The sequence below is a fragment of the Eleutherodactylus coqui genome, chromosome 7, assembly GCF_035609145.1.
Source record: "Eleutherodactylus coqui strain aEleCoq1 chromosome 7, aEleCoq1.hap1, whole genome shotgun sequence".
NCBI lineage: Eukaryota > Metazoa > Chordata > Amphibia > Anura > Eleutherodactylidae > Eleutherodactylus > Eleutherodactylus coqui.
Window position 1 is genome coordinate 50,194,429 of NC_089843.1, and position 26,575 is coordinate 50,221,003.

Below are 26,575 nucleotides of genomic sequence, written 5' to 3' on the forward strand. Positions count from 1 at the left end.
ACCCTGCTTCCTCCCTCACGGCGGGACTGTGAAGGTGATATTGCCACCAGGTGTATGGAAGCTGATGTACAACTGGGTTGAATGTTGGAGGGCCCCCACCTTCCTGAAGTTTCGACGCTCATGGCTCCATAGCTCTGTCTTGGATGCCTATTTTGTATCGAAGGTTGTTATCGGGAGACGGCCGTTAGCGACCTGCTGTATATGCTGCCGGTGGTATCGGGATCCATTTCAGTGAGGGATTTGGTGGACACCTTTCTCGGTAGTGCCTTGTTCCGAGGAACGCTCCAGTGGCATGTGGGCCCGGTTCAACTACGCAAGAGTACCCCTCTCAGATAGCATCCTGCAGTCGCGCTGGCTTGCTGCTGGTAATCCTGGTAACTCAGAGTGAATTCCTGCTTTTCCAAGGTGGAGGCAGTGTTACGGCTCATATTACTTGGACAGCGGGTTACTCGTTGGAAGCTCCTTATCAGGAGTTCCTTCTTCCGCCCAGAGGGTGGATGGGACCGTTACTCAGGCCCCTTTTATGCTCTCTCTGAGCAGGCTGGATGCCTAAGCATGCATTAACGCTAGCCGCAGGTAAAGCATGATTATGCTTCCTTACACATGCGGCTGATTATATTTTCCCACCCCCTTGGGTACTGCTCTAGAAGCTCCCAAGGTCAGAGCTGTGTCCCCCAATGATACAGACGAGAAAACTAGATTTTGTAAGAACTTACCGTAAAATCTCTTTCTCGTCTTGTTCATTGGGGGACACAGCACCCACCCAGTCTGGTATTAGGACCGTCACATAGGCTCCTCTTGGTTGGAGGGTCTCCTCTTGGTTGGAGGGTCTCCGGTGCGGTCACACAGTGTTGAAGTGAGTTACAGTTCATGAGTAATTGTTTTTTATTATCTATTGTTGTATCCTACTGGCTGCTCCTGCTTGCATGCTGCAGGAGGGGTATAGCTAGTGGGAGGAGTTAACACTTATGCTTAGGCCTCATGTCCACGGCTAAATTGTAATTAAGAATCCGCAGCGTGATCCGCGCCCCATAGGGATGCATTGGACACCCGCAGGCAGTTAAATACCTGCGGATGTCATTTTCCCCTGAGGCAGGGATTGCGTTTGCGGGAAAACTCCCGCGGCATGCTCCATTTTTAGTGCGGGTCTCCCGCGGGGACGGCTCCCGCATGGAAGCTGTCTGGATCCGCGGCACAGCTGCGGTTGAATTTCTGCTCTCTGGCGCGGGAGAGCAGGAGTTTAAAAAAAAAAAAATAAATAAAAAATTTAAGTGCCCGGCGCATGCCGAGCACATCCGCTGGGCTGAAGAAAGAAGATCCGCCGCGTCCGGACAGGTAAGTTTAATCTTCTTTTTAGCCTCATGTCCGCGGGAAAGGAGGGACCAGCTGCGGGATTCTGCATGGAGAATCCGCAGAGGGCCTGATTTTCCCCGTGGACATGAGGCCTTACTGTCGCCTCCTAGAGGCAGAAGCTGTACCCAAGGTCTTTGCTGTCCCCCCCAATGAACAAGACGAGAGAGATTTTACAGCAAGTTCTTAAAAATCTAGTTTTCTTGACTAAAGCTTCATTAAATTCCTCTTGCATTGGGCAGATTTTATGCTGGCTTGAAGTCAGCGATGAACGAAAAGTGCACGATGGACGTGCATTTACACGCAAAGATGATCGCTCAAAAACCGTCATTTGGACGAATTTTGAGCGATTTTATCATTGTGTCTAAATTAGCCTTAAAGCTGTACCATCCTGATCTAATCTAACACTTATTTGTTAAACTTTTTTGTTTTAAGTGTTTTTTTTTTATTTTTAGGTCTTAGGCTGTTCAATGCCATATTTCTGTATGACGTAATGCCCTGTTAATTACTTACTAATGGGCTTCCCCATGGATACTCCCCCTGCCTGTATTGCAGTCCTGGGAGGATTCCCTTGGTGAAGTCTTCCTGGTTGATGTTACAGATTGTACTGGGGGGCATACCTCTAGACCATTAGTGGCTTATTTCTGTGTAACGCTAATTTGTGTCTAGTTGCAGGGGAGCGCTTTGTCCCTAAACTTTCTTTTGTTAACTCCGTTAGTAGGTTTTGCACCCCTGCCTGGTTCTGGGATTTACAACTATCCTATGTCGGGGTGGATGGTTAGGATGGGAGAGACCTGTCCTGAGTTTTTGGAGGGACAGGAGGGTGGGAATCTTTTTATATATTTAAAATGGTTGTGTATGGCATGTTTTGCTGTATTCTACATGTGGTGTCCTTTTAATAAACATGCCTTAAAAAAAAAGCGCCAAGTGGGAGACGGCCGTCCAAAGATGCTACTCAAAATATCCTTTTTCGTTAGTGGCCTCTTATTCCCTCTGAAAGTCTACCCAACAAAATAGTGCTGATCTGGGAACTATTTTTGTTTTGTCCCTAATTTTAGTGATCCTGTCCCTTTAACATGGCAGCGTTGTGGGATTTATCATTCTCTCTGTGCTACCGGTTATTATAATGGCAATTATCAAATCCTATCTCTCTAGGCAGTAAATCTCTAATGCTGTTTATCTTCTTGTTTAAGTCGATAAGAGCTTGGGCTGGGCTGTTTGCATTGCTGCGGCTTCGTCTCCTGCTGGAAGGAAGGCAGCGCTTTATTAGTCCTTACAAACCAAATAAATGATCTGGAATAAGGTAGCCAAGAACAACAAGACCGCGGAGAAGCTCGCTTAAAGGGACACTTGCGTATATTGGAAGCTATTACATAGAGAACACAATGAGCCTCACCTATGAAAACTGTCTAACAGATTGCCCTTGCTGCCCATAGCAACCAATCACTGCACAGCTTTCATTTGGTCATCAAGAAAAAAACTTTGCAGAGGAAAAAAAATTAATAACCAATGGTCAAATATCCAAAATAGTACTAGTTAAAAAAAAACGCAGGTCCTCATGCAAGAACCATCCCCAGCTTCATCGAAGGAAGACAGAAAAATATTAAGGAGCTCAGAAGACGGTGACACAAAAAGTGTGTTTTTTTTTTTTTTTGTTTTTTTTTTTGTTTTAAACATTTTAATTACAAGTAGTACAGCAAAAAGTAAATTTTTGGCATTGCTGTAATTCTACTTGCATACAGAGTGGAATTGGATGCAGTGTATTCTTTTTTTCTGTTTTTTTTAAAGCAAGATGGGGCAGGAGGGGGGAGTAATTTCTCCATTTCGCTCCATGTAGAATTTTCAGTACATTTTTATAGTATTAGTGTATTTTTCTGCAAACAACAAGCCCTCGCCCAGCTACGTAATGATTTTTGTGAAAGGGGGAGGGGAGGGGGAACTGCAGCCCTCAGCAGTTAGAAAAGAAAAATACTTTTGCTGCTGCAGAGTCTGTATAAAGGTCTCCTTACACGGGACGAATGTTGGGTGCCTGACAGCCGTCCCATTGACTGCCACCCAATTATCATTCCTGTGCTTACATGGGTGCGATAGTCATTCAACTCAATTGAACCGGAGCGGCTGGGGATCATTCCAGCCCACCCGCCTCCGTTCATTCAAAGATTGAGTGGCTCCTGAAGACATGGATGCTTTCTCCCTTACACAGCCCTAGTATCGCTTGGTTTATAGCTATACGCTAATAATTAAACGACTCCAAAAAGTGAGCAATTTCTCGTTCTGTGCATGGGACAATTATTGCCTGAATTCACTGTTTTCAGTGAAAATTTATGCCATACTCTCCCTGTTTAAAGCATCCTTAACTCCTTCACATAACTAGCTGTGCTGCCGCTTCTGACGTAGGATGGACAGAATCATGCAGGCTGTACTTCATCAGAGTGTGGAGGAGAGCAGACACACAGCAGTTTGCAGGGGTAAGGAGTAGAAGTCTCTGCTGATACATGAGTGCTAGTGAAGGCAGCAGCATCCTGGGCGCACAGACCTCACATCCAGCATGTATTACCAGGAGGGACACAACCACATGAGACGCGCATGGAACTAAGAGCAGATTGTAAAATGCTGGGGTCTGAAAATGAATACATGAATGAAGATTGCAACCTAAAACGTAGTGGTTATTGAAGTACAACTAGTAGTGAATTCATTGAAGTGTATAAATTAATTTTCACTGTGCTCCCCCTAGTGGCCGCATTAACACAAATATTGTTTCCCTGTTCTAGATACTGCACAACCTGGATGTACAACAGTCCTTCTGTATAGAAAAAAACTCAGAGAAATCTAATGTCTACGAAATAAAATTTCACTTCTTGCCATATGAATATTACCGGCGTGAGAAATGCTTGAGACCTGAGGATATTCTACGCTTCATGGAGACCAGGTGTGTATGTGTGAGGGCTTAACCAACTTCACCTGGCCTTTCCTGGGCTCGGTTGGTACAGCCACACAGGACCAATCTATTGGCCAGATCATGAACAAACTTGACATAGCCCTTTTATAAAGGACTGTCTTATATTGGGGTATATGAACTTTATAGAAGTGGGTATCCTCCTTCTCCAATCCTTATGGCCTGGCCAGCGCAGCAAGAATTTTCCCATGTGTCCTACACCCCCACTCCCCTTCCCATTACTGGCCTAGTATTTGCATTGAATGGACGTACAATAAGGTCTATGACCTCCTTCAGATTATTGTCTATAATAGGGAGATGTGTGGGGTGATGAATACATGTTGATTCTGACAAGTTGATCTTTTTGCCATATTTGCAGGTTTTTACGTATTATGTTAGAAGCCATCAAAAGGAGAGGCACAAAAATTGGCTTCTATAGGAATGTAACCAGCAGAAAGGCGTCTCGGAAAGAAATGGATGAAGCAGAGGAAGCAGCAACCCAGGTGAGTAACAGGGAATACTGTAGGCACTCCCAAATCTATAACCCAACCACCGCCAACCCACCATGTGCCATCTAGACAGTGTAGTCTTATATGGCACGGGGTTCTTTAGGTTCCTTCAGGCTCTACAGCCTGGATGTGACTTCTGATTACTCACTTAATACAAGTATGTGTGTTTTAAAGGGAACCGGTCATGTCATGACCTAACCTGTCAATGTCTGTTGTCATGTGAAGTTAGTCTCTAGTAGCAGACACTAAGAGGGATTACAGGAAGTGGTTGAGGGCGGGGTTTGCCTCCTGCTGCCCATAAAACTATGGAGAGTTGAGAAGGAAGCTGCTGTAGATTGAGAGAAAAGCTGAGACTCTCAGGTCTGGCTTCTGCAGCTTGTAGTAGGTGTTTAGTGTGTGACAGCTATTGGAATCACATCTACACAGCATCATGGAGATTATACAGCAGCACTGAGCAATTATTTCTTTGTGTGCGCTACAGAGGGTTGGAGAGAACAGCAGATTTTGTTCTCTATGTGCAGTATATGGTACCCATCGTAACGGCAGTCTACACCCACTAGCTCAAGGGAAACTGAGAATTAGAGGTGTGGCTTACATAGGGGAAAGCTGTTAAATGCTATAAACCGGTCACTCCCCGTGTACACATACATGGTAGCTTACTCTATGAAGTCACCTGAAGCTGTGGGTACACTTTAAATACATAATAGTTGAATGTACATATGGGATCTCTTCTGCATTGGTGCCTAAGGCCTAAACTGTTCATTGGATATCCCAGTAGCTGAACCCTCACTAATCTTAGGATTTGAAAGGGTTTCTGATGTGTCAATAGTACAAATAATAATCTCTCCTCCTCGTCAAGAAACAAATACTAGATGGATACCGGTTGCAGTAAGGTCAGAGGCGCCCTTTCTATTAAGAGCCTGGAGATAAGCACAGGTTTATTAAACAAAGCACCAGTGCCCACAGGCAGACTCAATTCTAGGCTCATTTGGTGCCAAGTACAATACAGATACGGCCAGCTTGCTGCACTGCCAATGTATTGACCATTCCTTTATGAACTAGCACTTTATTCAGTATCCTCCTAACTGCCGTGGTTGCAGTGAGGAGAACGGGGAATACGGGAGCTCTGTTCTGTCTCAACGGTGAGACCCCCACGGATCATATTTACTACCTTGTAGGTAAGGAGTAACTTAATTCTGGTACAACCCCTTTTAAGAATAAAACCTACACTGCTGCATGGATCAAAGCATAATAATTTTATAAAAATTACATAATCCTATAACTAAAAATCTGCAAATAAGGGAGATGGAATAATACCTCCACAGTGCCACCTATTGGAAGGCAGCATTCTTTCAAGCCAAAGTTAGACTCTTTATACAAGCCTTGTAACAATGACTGGGAATTAAAAGCAAAGCCAGACTCCATGCACAGACAGCTGTTTCAGGGTTTTTGCCATTCATCAGTGTAAAGTAGGAGTCTGGCTTTGCCAGTAATAGGCTTGGGACAGGAGTCAGAAACGCTATCTTCTATCCTTAGGGAGAGCACCTAGACAGTGAGTAAAGAGTGAATGGCCTTTTGAGTCCCCTCACTCACCGTCTACGTGCTCTCCCCAAGGAGAAAAGTTAACTTATGTCAGACCTTTATAGTTAGAAACGCTAAGTCTGAAATGTACAACCCCTGTAAAAAAAAAAAAAAAAAAAAAAAGTCTTGGGATAGCAATATGTAAATTATGTGGTTATAAAGTTGCATTGCCTCAGGTGACACTTGGGAACAGCCACACCTGTGACTTATGAGGCCTTATCTTTTTTGAGTGACATTGAACACTGCCAGCGTGTTCATGGCAAGGTAACCTGAATTATGGGAGTTCAAACAATGCATGATAGTACGTACCAGGCAAATGGGACATTACATTTCTGAACCTTTCCTTGATCCACAGTATATAAATAAAGAAGATGACGCAATATCTCTACAGCGCCACCTATTGTCTTTTAAAACATTAATTGGGAATTGAAAACCAAGACGGAATCCATACACAGACAGCTTTTTCAGAGGTTTTGCCCCTCTTTGGTGTGCAGTAGGTTCAATTCCCAATTATTGTTTTAAAGATTGGGCTTGTGAGGTTTCTACGTGAACCCTAGAGGACTGGCAGCATGTGGGTTGGTCCAGTGAGTCACTATACCAATTGTTTAGGGCTGATGGGAGGGTTCATGTGTGGTGCAGAGCCCATGTAGCAATTGACCCAAGTTGGTGATGGTTCCATACTGGTGTGGGTGTAGTCTCATCGCATGGGTTGCATCCACTGGTCTGCCTAAACACATCATTGACCGTTGCCTGTAATGTCTCACTGCTTGTCTAGCAAATGGTCAACACTCTGCTTTCCCAGGATGATTCAGGCATTAATAATACTTCCCCTGCTGATTGGACCAGATTCAGCATGGGAAATAAGGGTAAGAAAGTACAGGACAGTGAACTATTGGCAAAATACTCTGCTTTGTACACCCCCCTAACCACTCCCACCCTCTTAATGATCGTGAATTGCAAACAGCAAAAAAATGGGGAAGACCACCTGAAAATCAGAACTTACTGACACAAAACTGGGTGCAAATGGCAGCAAATGAAGGGGGTAAGGAAAACTTGCTGCAGTTTTTAGAAAACCTGTTAAAAACTCGGGTAAGCTTTAAGTGCTGACTGAGTTGAAATACTTGTAGTTCGCTTGAAAAATGGTGGGGTGATCTAAATGCACAACATTTCTTACAATCTAGATGTTTTACCAGGGGTTCACGTGACGTGGTCCATAACAGCTGCATTCTACCCCATCCATATAAGCTCGCAATATGTCCTTGTGTTTTGTTAGGAGAACCAAGATGAGTCTGAAGAACAAAACATTGTAGATGCAGAAGCTGATGAGGGCGATGCGGATGCTACAGATGCCAAACTGAAAAAAAAGCAAGAAGAGGAGGTAAGTGTATAGAAGATTTTATCACCCCGAACAACTAGCCAAAATAATCTCACCCAAGCCTATTAGTCATGGAGGAGCTGCCGGCAATCCTGGCATGTCTGGCTGCCAGGACTTGTGTTCTGTATAGTCTGCTTTGTGCTCTTCCGGTTTCGTTCTTAGAAATATCTGAATTATTTGCATGCGTAATTCATAAAAGGAAATGCAGTTCTTTACGCCCCATTTAGACACAATTTTTGAGCAATAACCGTTGTGTCTAAGCCCGCGCTCATCCTGCAGTTTTCAGTTACTATTCGCTCATCGTTGTCTCAGTCAGCCTAAAATCCATCGTTCTGCAGTTCGGTTCTCGTTGGGTTAAAATGATATTTGTTCAGTCATTTGAGGGGAGTGTTTAATCGTTTGGTGCGGCGTACATTCAGCCGGCTAAAGGCAGAGCGATTGGCTGTCGGAAGGACGTGTTTTTCCCTGAACACAACCACAGCTGCTTTTAGGTCACTAATGGGTCCATACACAAAACTACACATATATTTGAGACGGATGACCAAGAGATTGTTTACATTCCAATGACAATAATACTATCGTTTGTACCAGCTAGTTTTTGTTTTTTTTTCATATAACTCTTTCGCAATTCCTTAACATAGATCGCCTATAATTGGCTTCCTTTTTTTTTTTTTTTTTTTTTGGTTACTTTTATATTAAATACATCTAGCTTTCTGTCACTGCTCATCAGCTAGGCTTTGTATTTAAAGACCAGATAAGCGCACCCACGATTTTCACGAGCCAATAGAAAGGAGCTCTTTCCCCCCCCCCCCCCCCCCCCTTCACTATCGCTTAATGATCGTTTAATGCAAGTGCTACACGATGATAATCTATCGACTGAAATGCCCGGCCACTACGTCCATTCTTCAACTATCTTCGTTAGATTAAACCGTCCATCATTAAAAGCAAAACAATCGCTCACTTTTGATCATTGTAAGGAATTTTGAGTGATAATCGTTGTCTAAATGGCCCTTTTAGTATAGAATATATTGTGTGTCTGTGTCTGTGTCTGTGTCTGTGTGTGTGTGTGTGTGTGTGTGTGTGTGTGTGTTTATGCAATCTATGCTTATTAGGCCGGCTGCAGATGTCCGGATTTGCATAGCAGAATCCACAGCGGGTGTCCGCCTCCGGGTTTTGCAGCAAATACCACCTATAGCATGCTAAGGAAAAGTGCTTTTTCCTGCACACGAGCGGAAATCAACTGTTTGTGTTTTTTTTTCGCTCACGGAGGAAAAAATCGCAGCATGCTCTAGTTTAGTGCGGTGTCCGCACTGATGGTTTCCATTGAAGTCAGTGGAAGCTATCCGACCCACGGCCTGTCGGCAATTAACCTTGTGGACAGGTCGCAGATTCTGCGTCCTGTCTAGGCGACGGCGCAATAAAATCGTACTGCGCATGTCTGACAGAGAGCCGTCTGAACCATCCACAGTACAGAAGAAAAAACTAGTGACAGGTACTCTGGCTCAACGGCCGGGCACAGGATTGGATTCCGCTGTGGAATCCTGCATCCATAATCCGACCCGGTCGTATGCAGTCGGCTTTAGGCATCCAGATACCTTTATTCAGTTTGTTACAGTTATTTCTTGTCAAACCTCAAGGTTATTAAAAAAAAAATGGAAATTGTACATAGAGCTATGAATAGTAATCTATAAATTAGTTATTTTTTTTATATGCAACCCCAAAACCACACCGAAAAAAATAGAATTTCTCCTACATAAATGACTCCATACAGTAATGTCAATTTTTGATTCAATTAAATTTATTGATTTTACATGTTAAACCAATATGATTTATTACAATAAACATTGGTCTATCTTAACCTTTGTCATTGCTTCACGTCCTCTTGCACAATGAAAATAATTAGACCGTCTCCATCTGCATCACATATTAATCTTAAATAATACTTGACACATAAATGTTTACAAACTAATAACTAACTGGGGGGGGGGGGGGTGGGGAGAGAACGGGTAAGGTTAGGAGAGAGGGGGTAGGGAAAGGTGGGTTTTAGGGGGTAGTAAACCTCCTCGCCTGTTTGTATTGGTGTTCTCACTTTTCGAGTTGACCTGATTCCAGCCAGGTTTTGAACGTGTCTGAGGCTCTCATCGATATCCACGGGCTCCATAGGTTATGCATCCCAATTCGTTCCTTTTCGCTTTCAGCTCCTTCCTCCTCATACCTCATTAACATATTAAGTTTCTCTGACCACATTATTCATGTGGGTGGAGATCCTGATTTCCACAATTCAGGTACCGACATTCTCACTGCTAGAATAACCAGCCGCAACAGGTCAGCTCTCACTCTAGCCATAGAACCGGGTAGTATCAGGAGCAGGGCCATCTCCGCTGTTATGGACACTTTAGACCTGGTCATGTAATTGTATAGTAATTCCACGTTACTCCAGAGGGTCCTGACTGGGGGGCAGTCCCACCAAATGTGGGTCATTGTCCCAGGACCGTTTTGGCACCTCCAGCATATCGGCGGTATTCTATTATCAATTTGGTGTAGTCTTGTCGGTGTCCGATACCAGCGTGAGAGGATCTTAAAATTCTGCTCCTGTAGTCTACCGTGTCTGGTGCTTTTGTGGCACACGAGGAAGGCCCTCTGCCATTCTGATGTAGTGCAGTTGACCCCTAACTCATTCTCCCACTGACCCGTGTAGTTTGGGAGGGAGTCCCCCGTCTCACCGTTCAGCAACAGCTTATATATTACCGAAATGCCGTGCTCCGTAGGCCCCGGCGACATGCTCATCTCCTCAAATGGCGTCAGCTGTCTTTTAATACTCTCCCCGGGCGTCAGGGACCCCACAAAGCCCCTTACTTGGAGGTAGCTCAACCAAGCTCCTGAGGGGGGACTGGAGTTACCATAAAACTCTCTCAGGGGTTTCATCCCGTCCTGATTTACTACGTTTACGACTCTAGGAATTGGAGAGTCTGGAATGGACAGGATTGCATTCTTATCTCTCGCTGGTGGGAACTGTGGATTGGCTACCAGTGGAGTAAGTGGGCCTGGTATTGATATCAATCTCGCTCTTGTGGCCCATGTCCCCCATTTCTTGAGGACCTTTATAAGGTGAGGTGAGAGGCTCTCCACCTCCTCAGGGTACTGTCTAGGTATCCAGTGAGCCCCCAGGGCTATCCTGGAGTCCGCTGCATGTTCCATTTCCACCCATAATTTAGTTGCTTTCGCTTGTAACAGCGAGAGGATGAAGTTTGCCTTACAAGCCTTGTAATAGAGTGAAAAGTCCGGGAGCCCCAGTCCCCCTTCTTCTTTGGTCCTTGTTAGTAGCCTGTGGCTAAGTCTAGATTTACGGTTCATCCATACAAATTTAATGATTAATGACCGGATACTCAAAAGGTATTGGCGGTTCAGGGCTACCGGGAGGGTCTGGCACAGATACAGAAACCTTGGGAGGGAGTCCATCTTGACTGCATTTATCCGCCCTGTCCACGATATGTAAAGCGGGCTCCATTTGCTCAATTCCGCCCTCAGACCCTCCAGGTATGGGAGGAAGTTTAGTTCATATATCTGTGCAGGGTCAGCTGGGATCAGTACCCCCAGATACTTAATGGCCGAAGGCTTCCACTTAAAGGGGAAAGAATCTGAGAGGGCCTCCACCTCCGTCTGGGCCATTGTTACATTTAGGATCTCCGATTTCTGTAGGTTAACTTTAAAATTACTTACTCTCCCATATCTCTCAAATTCCTTCATTACCACTGGCAGCCCTACTCTTGGGTTCGACAGGAACAGGAGGAGGTCGTCCGCAAAAAGCGCTAACTTGTGTTCGGAGGGGCCCTCCGTCTGTCCTCTGACTGACCCGTTTTCTCTGATGGCATTGGCCAGGGATTCCATGGACAGGATGTACAACAGGGGTGACGGGACACCCCTGTCGAGTTCCATTGTTGATCGAGATGGAGTCTGAAAGGGTCCCATTCACCCGAACTCTGGCTGATTGTCCCTTGTATAAGGCCATAATCCATTCCCTCATTCTCTGGCCAAGGCCTATCTGACGGAGGGTCCCCTCCAAGAACCTCCACCTGACCCTGTCGAACGCCTTTTCTGCGTCTACTGTCAGCAAGCACAGTGGTTTATTTGCTGCTCTTGCCCTGGAAATTAGTGAGATTGTTTTAATAGTATTGTCCCTGGCTTCCCTCCCAGGGACAAATCCCACCTGCTCTCTATGTATCAAGTCAGGGATATGCTTGCTGAGTCTATTTGCTATGAGTTTGGCTAACATTTTGACATCTAAGTTTATCAGGGATATAGGTCTGTAGTTTGCGTAGGAGGAGGTGTCCTTCCCCGGTTTCGGGATTACTACTATATGCGCCTGGAGGGCCTGAGGTGGAATGGGGCTCCCTTGAGAAACCTCATTAAACATCTGCGTTAGCATAGGGGATATTTTCTTTTTCAAAGATTCTGTAGAATCTGGCCGAAAACCCATCCGGGCCTGGCGCTTTGCCTATCTTTAGATTTTTGACTATCTCCTCTACCTCTTCACCTGTGAAGTCCTCCTCCAAGGCTGCTGCATCCTCTATCTTTAGCGGGCCCGGGCCGTGTTTTTCTAGGTCTTTCCTTTCCTCCTCCCCTTCTCTATGTTGTAAAGTCTTTCATAGTATAGACGGAATTCTTCCAGGATGTCCCTTGTGGAAATCGCTGGTGTCTTCCCTGCTCTCTGTATTTTGGGTACGAATGTCACCGGTGTTTTGGGGTGTAGCGCTCGAGCCAACTTTCTTCCACATTTATCCCCTGCCTCGTACGTTTCCCTACGGATCTTGTCTCTCAGAGCCAGCGTCCTCTGATCTAATATTGACAGGATCTTCTGGCGTAGTGTCGATAATTCTGCCCGGACGACGTCGTTTGGTTTTTTTTTGTTGGCTGTCTCTTTCTCCTGTTAGGCAGTTAGCAGGACTCCCAACTCCCTTGTTCGCTCTTTTTTTAATCTTGCCCCTTGGGAGATCATGGTTCCTCTCAGGACACATTTTAATGCTTCCCATTTGACTGGGGCCCGCGTGCTATCGTTTTGGTGGTCTTTTACAAAATTGCCTATGGTTGTTTTAATCTCTTGGACACATTGGGGGTCTTTTAGTATGTTGTCATTGAGTTTCCATGTTCTAACTCGTAAATCTTTTTGAAATCTGTTGAAGTCAGCGTATACCGGAGCGTGGTCGGACCAGATAAATGGTCCGAATTCGCATACAGGCCTGTAGTCTAGGAGGGCGTGTGAGACCCATAAGTAATCAAGCCTGCCGTAGCTATTATGGGGGATTGAGTGGAATGTATAGTCCCTGACGCCCGGGTGTAGCAAACGCCATATGTCCACTAGGTGCTTGTCTCCTCGTTCTTGTTGCTGCCCGTGAGACCGAGGACCTACCTGACGATGTGTCTTGTTCCGGATCCACGGCCAGGTTAAAGTCGCCTCCCAAAGCAATGGTAGAGCCGTCCGCAAACTTCGCCAGCTCCCTCAGGGTGGCCACACAGTAATGTCAATTTTAAAGAAAAAAAAAATTATAGCTGCTGAAACGCAGAGCGCCTGAAAAAAGGAAAATCAGTTGGTCCTTTGTGATTGTCCAAACGCCTTTCAATTTTTTTAGTATAGGCTAAAATGACAAAACCCGTCCTCGGCCCTGCCGATCCAGCACTGCAGCCCCATGGTCCTCTGGTTCTTTCTTGGAGGACCAGATACCACTTAATTTCAGCAGCCAGTCAGAGGCCGCAGTGGTCAGGTACCTTTCTCCTGGTATCATGGCTCCCAGCGGTGATGCCAGGCGAATGATACCAGACTGGCTGCCGCAGTCAGGTGGTATCCGTTCAGCAACAAAGCCAAGAGGACAGCGGGGTTGCAGCGCTGGATTGCCAGGCAGAGGACGGGTCATTATCACTGGTTTTATTTGAACATTTTTGAGAACCTACTATTTTTTTTTTTTTTTGTCTGGCATTTGGACAACCCCTTTAAGGGCTCTACAGCGTGGCTGAGGATGGAGTATGGATGTGATCAGAGGTGTCAGCCATGTTTGTTTTTGTAAGCACATATTAAATGCAGCATTTCCTCGTTAATGTCTCCATTAGGTGGATTATGAAAGTGGAGAGGAAGAGGAGTCAGACGAGAATGCTGCGGAGGAGGAGAAGGAGGGCGAGGAAGAGGAGAAGGAAAAGGAGAAGGAACACGAGGAAGATAATGACGACCTAGTGCCGCCGGTTGAGAATGATCGCAGGCACTCGCGTTCCAAAAAGGACTTGGTGCCAGAGAATCGGATAGACCATGTCAAGAGCCTGAGTACTTTTGTAACAGGCTATTCTTATGACTCGGAAAACAGCTTATGGTGTGCGGTAAGATACGCCGGGACGCTTGTACATAGATCATTATTAGCACTGTGTATAATTCTGCTATCAGAAGAGAAGGCCCACAGAATTGAGATGTGGGTCCAGTCAGTGTAGGGTCATCCTATCTAAAGGGCACAACAGCTGGCATCATTATCCTGATACTGCGGGGGGGGGGCCGAGGGTCCTGTATTGATTTGGCTGCTTGCATTGCATGTGGGTAAAAGATCAATTTTCAATGGATTGTCCACGTGATTCAAACTTTGTAATCTAGCTAATGGAAACGGCATTCCACCTTCAAGGAATCCTGCATGCAGCATGCTTCTGTAATCCTTTCCACAATACTCCATATTTGGTCTCCGGCTGTAAATGACCAGTGTTGTACAGACTCAGATTGCCTGCAACCACTCTTGAGAAGACAAAATGAGCCAAACAGCCACAGCATTCGGATGAGCACTTCTATCTCTTCATTTTTGTGATTGGTGGGAATCTTGGCATCCAGATCCTCACTGATCATAATTCCTGCCATGTCAAAAGTATTTAAGATTTAGTTTCACTTTTAAAAATTCAAAGGGTTCAGACCATGTTTTTTTTCTTAAAATTGTTATTTTTCCATTGAAGCGAAACTCTTGCAAAAACATTTTCCCTGCCCCCTCACCTGATTGCCTGTCACATTCTGGAGGTCTCTTCTGTGTATTCCAGCCACTTCCGTACAGTGCAGCCTCCTGTCTGATACTTATCGGGCACCATCTCAGTGAGGGAGATTTTTTTCACGTTCTTGATACATCGGCACAGCTTTAGCTAAAGGCTGTACCATTTATACCTGCTGGGGGGACAGTTAATTTATAGTTACCTTCTGTATTCACCTCAATAATCTACAGACCAATAAGCATGCAGTAAGGAGGATGAGCTATGATCTCCTCTACTATAACTGTGTGATAGGAGCTGTGTGATAATCAGTAACTCAGTCTGTGTCCTCTTGCAGGCAGTTTCTGCAGTAGGCTACAGTCAACCTGTTGGCAGAACATCACAGACCTCTGCAGTCAAACACAAACCACAGCGTGCTTGTGATGAAGTCTGTGATTGGCTACAGGGGAAACCTATGATGTCCCATTTACAGGCTGCCTCTGCAGCTTGTAAGCAGACCCAGCACATAGTATAGAGGTGCTGCTTCTGGTATGTGGGAAGCCACCGAGAGAGGTTAAGGAGCTTTTATTATAGTTGGGCATGGGGAACCAAAATTCAAGGGAGAGAAAAAAACAAGCCTCAAGTCCTTTTAAGTGCAGCAAGCTGTCTGTAAGTGCACCCACTTCATCAAATTTTATATAGACTGTGGTAGCCAAATTGCCATTCTCTCGATGGTTCTACTGTAGATATACCAAAAATCCAAAGTAATGGGCGGACTACACTACCCAGAGAGGTTATCACAATTGAGATTTAGTTTAGAAAAACAACTGTTGGAGGACGACCTAATAACTATGTATAAATCAAGGGACAATACAGAGATCTCTCCAATCATCTATTTATACCCAGGACTGTGACTGTAACAAGGGGGCGCCCTCTGTCTAGGGGAAAGAAGATTTCTACACAACATAGCAGGGGGTTCTTTACTGTAAGAGCAGTGAGACTATGGAGCTCTCTGCCTGAGGACGTGGTGATGGTGAACTCGGTAAGAGAGTACTAGGGGGGCCGGACGTCTTACTTGGGTGTTACAATATTACATGTTATATCACTAATTACTTCAGAAGGGTCGGTGATTCGGGGAGTTATTCTGATAGCCAGATTGGAGCCAGGAAGGAATTGTTCCCTTAAATGGGCTTCTACCTCATTGGAGTTTTGCCTTTGTCTGTATTAACATTGGGGGTAATAGTATGTTAGGCTGAAAAAAGACATATGTCCATCCAGTTCAGCCTATGGTGTTATATTAATCCAAAGTGATCAGAGGTGAGAGCTGGATGAGCATGTACAGTACTCTCTCTTTGACGTCCTTAAAGGGGTAATCCACGTCATCTTTAAAAAAAAGTTTTCTATTGATCACCAACAGGTGATCAATAAATATGTGGGGACCTGTCGCTCGGATCGCTTGGGGCTGCTGTCATTGCAGCGAGCAGATTGCGCTGACCATAGAGCAGCTGCCTGGATTTGTATTGCAGGCACAGCTCCCATTGAAGCCAGGGGGAGCTGCGCCTGCAATACCAACCCAGCCCACTGCACTATGGTCAGTTCTTTCTGCTTCTTGTGCAGAAGACAACGTTCTTGACAACGGCCCCACAGTGGTGATCCAAGCGTCTGGATCTAGAATACCCCTCTTAAGCTACAGAAGCTGCAGTGTAATATTAAACAGTGAACATCGTGTGCTGTAACCTGTAGAGCGAGGGTCACCTGAGGACGCCCATTCATTTTACTTCAGACGGTTTTATAGTTTTCTCGTAAAGTTTAAGCAGACTTAAAGTGAAGAACGGGTGGCCGGTAGATCGATGACCGTGGCAACACGAGAAGACATGCAAGGGAATCCTGTCTGATTCTCATGTAATAACTCTAATTCGGCTGTTTCTCCTGCAGAAAGGACACTCCTGGAGTCTAATGAGTTAAACAGCCTGGACTCCAAACTGATACATTGTAGCAAACCAGCAGAAAGATTTGTACAGCAGCAGCTGATGTGTTTTGCTCACAGAACATTGTCTATTGATACAATTGTCTGCACTTCTCAGCTGAGTGCAGGACTAGGTGGTTACATTCAGGGGCAGTTGACCTGCACACAAGTGTTCATTCACTGACAGCAAGCGACCCTTGCACTACGACTTAACACCAGCGGTCAGATGGTCCTTAAAAGAAACGTGGTCCTCTGTGGAGTAACTGTAGTGATGTAATGAGCATATTTGAATGGTCGTGCCAAGCCATCCAGAGCAGGAGTAGCTCTCCATTCTGGCAGGCTGTGAGCAGAGGTCTCAATGAATTGAAGCTACATAACGGCTTGGCTGGCAAAGTCATCTGTCAGATTCAAGATCTGCAATAAAGATCTGATTACTGTGGCACTTGTGATCTAGAATGGGTCGTCCATGGTAAACAAATGCTTTAAGGATGTGTTTACACGTTGCTGATTTGTTGCAGATCTTGTCACGGTGCCCATCTGCAGCAGATATCGCCTCTTCAATTTGAATTCAATTGGAAGGGTGAAATCTGCTGCAGGCTCACAACAAAATCTGCATGAAAGAAAGGATAGCACAGGAAGCTGATTGCTCTATCCGTACTGCAGTGGCCTGGTTTGGTATTACAGGTGCAACTTCTGTTGAGTACCAACCCGGACTGCTGCAGCACTGTTCTGCGCTGACAGCTGACATGAGGATCGGCCGATTGGTGTCCTCCCACGCATCAGCTATTTGTGACCCAACCTGAGGTTAGGTAATCAATTGCACAAAGCCCTGGCTAACTCCTTTAATACTCGGTCATTGGTATATATGCATGGAATGTCTTTTTGCCCTCTATACTGCATTATTGTCATACCTCTATACTAGGATGTAATATGCTGACTCCCCCTTCTGCAGATCACACTGAAGCTGCCCATCATGAAGGCTCACTTCGATATCTCCTCTCTGATCTCATCCTTGGCACAAAACACTGTTATCCACGAGACCAAAGGAATAACTCGCTGCCTGCTCAACGAAACCAGGAACCAAAATGGGGAGAAGGAGCAGATCCTGAACACAGAGGGCATCAATCTCCCTAAGATGTTTGAACATGCAGAGGTAAGTAGGCTGAACCAAGAACAGTTGGTTTCAGTCAATCCATTCCCCATGAAATAACAATTCTGAGTTGTGCTGTTCATCTGTTTAAGCCCCATTTACACACAAAGATGACTGCTCAAAATTCGTTCAAAACCTAGTTTGAGCGATCACTTTGCATAACCTACTGATGGGCACTAATGCCCATTAATAGCTTATCAGCTTCATTTGAATGTAAATGAGGCTCCCTTTGTTGTGTGCAGATAACAGCAAATAGTCTGTTATCTGCATACATCCGCTTTGTTCTGCTGTGGAACTGCAGCTGAAAATCATGTTATCAACGCTCCCATGGAGAAGTCGGTGAGCGGTCGCTGCTATCACGAACAATGGATTTCATGCTTACATGGAATCCATCTTTCAGCAGAAAAGCAAACTATTGTAGAATTTACACGCAACGATTATCGCTCAAAAGCCATAGTTTGACCGAATTTTGAGTGATAATCGTTGTGTAAATCAGTCATTACTCCTCCTGGAAATGTATGACTTAATTGATGACTGGCTATTACCATCTCTCGACTATGGGGGTTCTTATCTACACACGGTGTCCAGACAGTGCTGACAAGGTGTCACTGTGTAGAGGCACATCCTATTGTGAAGGGGGACTGTAGCGTCAATAGTCAATTAATTATAGGCCAATTTAGACATGACTATTATCGCTCAAAAGCCATCTTTTGAGCGATAATCGTTGCGTGTAAATGTGCCCATCTTTCACTTTTCTGCCAAACAATGAATTTCAGTTCAGCAAGAAATCCATCATTCTGTAGCGTCCCATAACCAGTTGACTATAATTTATTCGCTAACTGTACTCTGCACTTTCCGGTTGTGTTGTGCGCTTACATGATTCATTGTTCTCTTACTAGTGTCCTTCCGTTCACAGATCCTGAACCTGAGACGCCTGTATACAAATGATGTACATAAGATGGCCAACACGTACGGCATAGAGGCTGCATTGAGGGTGGTGCAGAAGGAAATTAAAGATGTGTTTGCTGTATATGGTAAGGAGTGCCGAGTAATAAGGAAGGGGGGGTGGGGTACGTTTATGGAGTCCAGCACTAGTTTTAGCCGTGATATGAGATTTTGCACATGGCCTGGGCACCTGTCGCTCTAAAAAGGGGCATGGCAACAAGAGCTGTGTATTTTAAAATGATGGAATTTTGCAGATGGTTTTGATTGACTATCTTCTATCGTTTTGTATCTACAGCTCCTATGTAGAAGTAAGTGTCTCCATGGTTACAAACTAACCCTGTGTAGTCTGATCCTGCAGTCGTACTCCCTTCCATCCGTACCCTACTTGGTAATATATTCCCTGCAGTCCGTCCTCCAACCTTGCAAATGTATAACTGCAGGATCAGACTACACAGTAGTCTGTTACCATAGAGACACTTAGATCTGCATACAAGCTGTAGACTCAAAAGTTAGGAAAAGTTTGAAATTTATTTATTTTTGTCATTACTGTGTTATATACCTATCCCCTCGGTTTCTACAGGTATTGAAGTAGACCCCCGACACCTCTCCTTAGTAGCCGACTACATGTGCTTCGAGGGAACGTATCGGCCTCTCAACCGTCTCGGGATGCAGTCCAACTCTTCCCCTTTCCAGCAAATGTCCTTTGAGACCAGCTATAAGTTCTTGAAGGACGCTACATTGATCGGTAAGTAATCCAGAAGAGGAACGTGAAGTGTCACAAGTGTCGTTATGGCTGGAGTGGGGGATGGGGTATCACCTCTGTGCATGATATGGGGCTTCACCATTTTTATGCTCTTTGACGATCTGTGTGGGGTATTATGGGACATTAATTTCTGCTATTGATGATGGACGACGAGGACCCGCCGATCAGATACCACCATTCGGCTGATTCCTGATAAAAGGGTCTGTCCTGGGAACTGACTCCAATTCTGTAACGAACTGTGACAAATGTCTCAAAGATTGATAGTGCCGCCATGGAACTAGCTGAAGGGATCATGACCAGAGATTAAACACCTTGCTAGAAATCAGACGCTGGCCTATTATGGGCGCCTCTACAGTGATTGGTTCAAATCCAACTGCAGCCATCATCTGCAGGGAGTTTCTATGCCCTGCCCAGGTTTATGTGGGCTACCATTGGGTACCCTGATTTACGACCTTGGCCCAAAAACCTATTGAGCAGGTAGTGGCTATAGTGTATGTAGTACATAGGGGGAAAATACATTGTGAAGCCCATTGAGGTCAGGGACTCATGCAGGGGATGACTCTCTGTCATGCTGTGACCACCATCCCCTTCCAATGTAGGAGGATGTTATGTATTCATGTCCAGCCTGGCCTTCATTATTGAGAGTAGGTATAGCCCAGTGACCTGCGGCACGTGGCTCCTCACTTGTCCTGAAACTACAACTCCCATTATGCTCTAACAGTCATCATCCATGTGTTAATAAAGCATTACATATACTTTAAGGTCCTTTTACACGGGGTGATTGTCGTGCGCTTAAGTGCCTGACAGTCATCCCAGCGATGATCACTCCTGGTCAGTCAGACAGGAGCGACATTTGCTTAGTGAATGGAGGCAGAGATGGCTTTCAGTTGGCTTACTCCAGTCACAATAAACAGACAGACGTTCGTAGATGAGCGATTGCCTGTTTACACAGGTTGGTCGTCATTCATTTTTTTTAGGCAAACGAATTATGGCTTTTCGTTCAGTCGCTGGAAGCGTTTATTGCTCATATCCCTGAGACGCTGCGAATCTGAACGATAATCCGTGTAAAAGAGCCCCCTATACAAGGTACTAAAGATTTATTGCCGCCTTCTCTCTACGTAGATGGCTATTTTCTTCAGTCACCTTCCAAGCTGCACTAAAAATTGTTTTGATTCCATGGTGGGTGCCCAGCTGCATCATTGGGGGTACAGCTTTTAGGAATTTGTCTATAATGGAGATAAGACAGCAGAATGTGGAATGCAGCTCAGGATGTGAATGGAGTAGAAGATGCAATCTGCCTTGACATCAGTAGAAGATAGATAATGTGTCTGTGATGTTACTCCAAGTGTTCTATAAGTTTATGGCCGCCTGCACACGGGCGGAAATCCCGCGGCGGGATTTCTGCCACTGAAAGTCTGCATAGGAGTGCATTACAATACACACTCCTATGCAGACGGCCGTGGTTTGGCCGCGCGAAATCTCGCGCGGCAAACAAACCGCGGCATGTCCTATTTCTGTGCAAGCCCCGCACAGAAACGTCACTAACCCGGCCGCCAGCTCCGGTCTGCGCATGCGCCGGCAGCCGGCACATGAAAGAGCCGGGGCCGCCGGGCGTGGGTAAGTACGCGCTCCTCCCTGCAGGCGCTGGTGTCGGGTCCTGTGGCGAGAATCCTCGCCGCCGGATCCGACCCGCTCATCTGCAGGTGGCCTATGCAGTAGAGCTTTCCCCGCTCTTCCAAAACTTTAGCAGCTACCCTTTACATTCCACGTATGCTACTGTCTATACGTTCCTTCCGGGCGCCACCACGTCACATGATCAGCTCACCGCTGAGACACAAATATCGCCGCTATTTTAGGATCCAGTCTCCTCTTTCACCATAGAAGGCCGAGCGTGAATGCGGCTCACCAGTGTGTTATATGAAAGCAGCGCCTTCTGTAGGGGCTGGATATACAACTCCACTCACACTTCATCTAGTGCTGGAGAACTAGGGATGTGTTTAATCTTGGAAGAGGCAGCCCTGATTCTAGCAGACATCTGTTGTGTGGGGAAGCTTAAAGGGACACTCGGAGCTAGCATATACCTGGAGACCTTTAAAGGGATATCCCTATCTCGGCTTTACATGACTTAGATGGGAAAACCTGGCACTCTGTGCCAGCCACCTGCTGTAGAGAGCCGAGCACTTCAGCTGAGTGCGGATTCTATAGCTCTCGTTTAAGTAAATGGGAGGTATGGAAACGGCATAGCGAGCTGTGCTACTCTGTTTCCATAGTTCTAATTCACTTCAATATAATCTACGGAAACAGCGCTTGGCTCTTTCTGTGGGCTTCAGGCAGGTGACCGGAAACCATACCAGCAGTTTTCCATCTATGCTTTTTATAGGCGAGATAGGAACACCCTTTTAAGTTGTTTCAGTAGGTTTCCATTTGTTTCAGATATTTTGTGTAAAAAAGAATGGCGTGGTGGACCCAGTTATTAGGAGACGTGACAGGGAGCCGGGTAATTGTATTTTTCTTTTTTTTAATATACTCTCTCGCTTACACATTGCAGTTAGCCATTTTTCCTCTACACATACAACTACAATGTCAGGTTCTAGGGGATAACCCAGTAAATGACACAGCCATTGCAACACTCGTTGCATGGTCCTGTTGCACCAAATTTTTCATGTAGTCAGCGGAGACCAGTCAAGGAACCTATCCCAGGGACATCCACCACCATTCCCCTACAGGGCCATGAACCCGAAGGAGCACATTCCCTCTCAGTTATGGACTTTAGGAAAGCTTCCAGGTCCATTGTGGTGATGCTAGGCAGGACTTCCAGCCAAAACCTGAATGAAGGGTCTGATGCTGAGGAATCATTCCTAACGGAATGCACAAGTGTAGGACCTTCAAAATGTTAATGGCCCCTAAGGTCGCACTGTCATACACAGTCATCACCTTCCCCTGCCTCACCTCCACCAGTAGCATCACTCCACAAACCCTTTAGGAACAGCTCTGTCTTACAGAGGGAACAGTCGTCCAAAGTCTCTGCCATAGTAGACCCTCTAATAGGGGAGGTCAAAGAGTTGCTACATGTGCAGGACAAAGGTTATTCTGCCCCTGGCAGATGTGTCCTCTTTTAAACACCAGCACGATAAATTACTGGTATCCTTCGTCAAGTCATCTTTTGAGGCGACAGTGTCGGCCCTCCGCACTCTTCGCTTCATCCTGAGTTAGTAGGGCCACATCCGAATGAGCGAAACTATGCCGAGGCTTCCTGTCCGGTGCACCTCAGAAGTTAACTGAGGTTGCTCTTCAGCGCTCTCTGGCAGGCAAGTTCTGCTGTGAAGCCTCCCTGGATGCTGCCAGGCTATTAGCTGGTTCTTCTAGACTTTCTATGGAAATTCGCAGCACCTTGTGGCTAGGGGCAGGTCTGCAGACTTCCTCTCCCAAAAGTCCCTAACCAGTCTTCGCTTTACTGGAACTCTCTTCTTCGAAAAAATCATTTCTGAGGCTATAGGCACAAAAAGGTCTCATCTTCCGCAATACAGGTCAACTCGTCAGTACTTCTGCTGAGGCAGAGCCCAGCTCTGCATTTGCTCAGATGACATTTGTTGGCATGGCTGTTGAATCAGAAGTTCTGAAATACGTTGTCCAGACTGTGCTCAGGGCCAGGAAACCACCTTCTTGTATATCTACCATAGGTGGTAGGAGTTCTTCAGATGGTGCAAGCACCATTCTGTCCAACCCATGCACTTTTCCATCCCCCAAATCCTTTCTTTCCTCCAATCGGGCATGAATATGGGCTTGAGCCTCAGCTCCTTAATGGGTCATGTCTCTACACTATGTCCTTTTCCAGCACCCCTTAGCTTCCAAATCCGCTGTGTGTACTTTTCTTCAGGGAGTGACATATATTGCCCATCCTTGCCACTTCCCAACAGCATGTTGGTCCTCAATTTGGTCCTAGATGCATTTACAATTTTCAGTGTGTTTCCCTTCATCTGCTTTCTTGGAAGGTCGCCGTCCTGGTAGCCATCACTCTCGATCCACTGCATCTCTGAACTGGCCATGTTATTATACATCTTCTTTTCTGGTACTTCATCAGGACAGGACGGTCCTCTGCCCTGTTCCATCTTTTCTTCAGAGCATGGTCTTGGCCTTCACCTTAACGAGGACATTATTCTGCCCTCCTTCTGTCCGGAACATTGACATCATCCACAAACTGCAGCTCTGTCTTTCCTGTACAGTATCTTTCCACTGTTCAGATTCCTTGTTCTCGTTCCGGTCAGCCGTCGTTGAGGTCGACTTTGTGTCCATCCATTAACGGAAACTGCGATTGAAAAACCCTATTGAAAATGTGAACTGAGGGTTCTGACCGGAATATGGACAGGGCTTATTACCATCCTGAAAATCTGATTGAGTGTATTTACGCAAGCGAGTGCGATATTGGTCCGTGAGTCTCAGTCCGATATTGCACCTTTCAAAACCTACGATTTTATCTGCAAATGTTAAGTTTTGCGAGAAAAACGAATTGCATCACTGCACACTTTTTTTCCCGAATGTGAAATCACAGCATGTCCTATCTTGGTGTCTGAGTGAAAAATCGCTCATGTGTATAAAAACACTAAAGGTTATTTTCTTGTGTGAGTGCCGCCATATTGTAATCTGACAGAACTCGCACTAGGAAATATCTCTTGTAAATATGGTCTAATAGTGCGGTCTGAGATGGTAAAAACATGGCGGCACTGTTGCAAAGCTGATGATATTTTTTTGTTTTCCTGTACCAATCTGGCTCTGCTAAATTTATAGTGCGGCCATGAGAGAGTCTAGTTGCTATGGATGTATTGCCCTAACAACCATAATCTGACAATAAGTCTAGCTGGCAGTTGGTCTCAGTTTTAAGGCAGAAATGGAACTAAATGGTAGGCGGGGAAGGGGGCATGAAGGTTTGGAAGGTCTTTAAATTGTGTTTTTCTGCATTATCATTTTATTTAAATACATTGATGTGGATACCTCATCAAAGGGTCTGTAACTAATCAGAAAGAAGGGTCCAAATGGTCTCCAGAAAAAGTGCTGCTCTCATCCATGGGCTGTGTCTGGTATTGCAGCTCTCTTATTCAAGTGAACGATGTAGTACCAGACACTGCCTATGGTCACAGGAGGCACTGTTTCAGGAGAAAAGAGAAGCCAGTTTAGCTGCAGTTCCATGTAGGACCACAGAGAACACATCCTATTGCTTAGTTCTGCTACATCTGTGCATTCTCATTGCAGCCATAGCCTCTAATACACAGATTTGTTGTATTTTAACAGGTGCAAAAGACGATCTTCAGTCGCCATCTGCCTGTCTCGTGGTTGGAAAAGTTGTTAAAGGAGGCACTGGATTGTTTGACCTTAAACAGCCAATGAAATAAATCTCAAGGACTAACCTTTACAGATTTGACTCTGTAGCAGATGGTTAATGCAGTAGACAGTGCCTTACAGCCAAGATCTAAACGGCTATTCAGTGGATTCAGTGTGAAGCGGAGTTTTCCTACAATCACTAGAGCAATAAGTAACCTGAGCCTTTACTGCTGCCGCCTGGCGTCATCCACATTACAACGGTGTTCAGTAGAGGTTGGCTTTTCCTGACCTAATCATCTTGTGTAAATGTTTACAAATGTAAAATGGATGAGTTTAGCTTTGTAATAAAGTATATTGTACAAACCGTGATTGTTTATAGCGCTGTTTATTCCAGGATGCTATACAAATAAAAACTGGTTTAGAGGAATTGCCTATAGAGAATGGGAACAATAATTAAATGAGTTAACAAACTAAAGGCCTATTTTCCCTTCGACATCATGACAGCATACATCTGGAGGTTGCTCACCTGCTGACCTGATGGGACAGGAAAAGGCAGAGCATAAAAGAAACCTCCCCTCCACCAAACACCAGTGCTTTTCCTGTCCCTTCAGGACAGCAGCGGCAGAGCTCCAGCGATGCTGTCCCATGCCGGAGGTTCCAGGGCTTACCGGTGAGCGGCGGCATCTCTCCTGGCAGCCCCGGTTGCCCCAGTGGGCAGTACCTCATCTGGGAGCTAACCGGGGACTGCGTGGGCCTGGGTCCAAGTACGGGCTTTCCGGCACCACTGCGGCCGTCATTTAGGCGGCGGCCGCCATCTCTGGGTCCAGGGCTGAGCAGCAGCATTCCTCAAGGGGGCGTGGCCTCAGCGGAGCTCCGGGAGTGACGCAGTGACGTCAGACGCTCCGCAAGGGGGCGTGGCCTAGCGTGAAAGGGGCGTGGCCTGGCGCCGGATTCAATTTTTAAAGCTCCTCTGCACCAGGGAAGACGGCTGGTGTTTCTTCACGCCGGGAATCGATCCTAAGTACAGGAGTTGATCCCACAAGCGCAGGATGTCGGCCAGAGAGGACCCAGAGAATCTCCAAACTGTAAGTGGTCCAGTGGGCCAACCTACAGACACCTGCACTACATACACTTCCTGACTAACAGAGTTCTCCCTTGTCATTTCAGGACAGGGATACTCAAAAACCTAGGGAGGCTAGGAGGAGGAGTAAAAAGTGTCCAGTGTGCTTGGCCAAACTCGACGACTCCTACACCAAAACATTATGTGTCGTTTTGTTCTGCAAAAGTTCTGCAGGAGGAAAAATCTTCCCTTATGTCCGAAATTCCGTCGGTCGTCCGGGAAGAAGTTCAGTCCTCCCTCTCGGACCTCCAACCTGTGCCCTCAGGGGTTACACGAAGGTCTGCTCCGGCTGTGTCAGAGTCCGACTCTGACATGGCGGAAGATTTGGAGTTTGATAATCTTGGGGAAGTGTTGCAGGAGGAGAAAAAGTACCTTTTTTCCACCGCTGACATGGATCAACTTTTAAAAGCTGTACGTAGAACCATGCAGGTGGAGGAAGATCTGCAGCAACCCCGCACAGCTCAAGACGATATGTTTGCGGGATTGCTTCCACAATGGAAATCTTCGTTTCCTGTAAATGCCACGCTCAAACAACTAATCCTGAACGAGTGGGATTGTGTGGATCAGGCTCCGCTAATCCCTAG

At 45.8% G+C, this 26,575-nt stretch overlaps 1 protein-coding gene across 1 annotated transcript in view; it reads left to right on the forward strand.

Annotated features, from left to right (window-relative positions):
* The window catches only part of POLR1A (RNA polymerase I subunit A), a 70,175-nt gene extending 44,940 nt beyond the window's left edge, over nt 1-25,235 (forward strand). The window contains exons 27-34 of the mRNA XM_066572989.1: nt 4,122-4,279; nt 4,665-4,788; nt 7,649-7,753; nt 13,853-14,113; nt 17,650-17,850; nt 18,764-18,881; nt 19,373-19,537; nt 24,842-25,235. Of these exons, the coding sequence (XP_066429086.1) occupies nt 4,122-4,279; nt 4,665-4,788; nt 7,649-7,753; nt 13,853-14,113; nt 17,650-17,850; nt 18,764-18,881; nt 19,373-19,537; nt 24,842-24,942 (1,233 nt within the window). The 3' untranslated portion in view covers nt 24,943-25,235. The remainder of the gene's footprint in view (nt 1-4,121; nt 4,280-4,664; nt 4,789-7,648; nt 7,754-13,852; nt 14,114-17,649; nt 17,851-18,763; nt 18,882-19,372; nt 19,538-24,841) is intronic.
* Nucleotides 25,236-26,575: the final 1,340 nt, after the last annotated feature.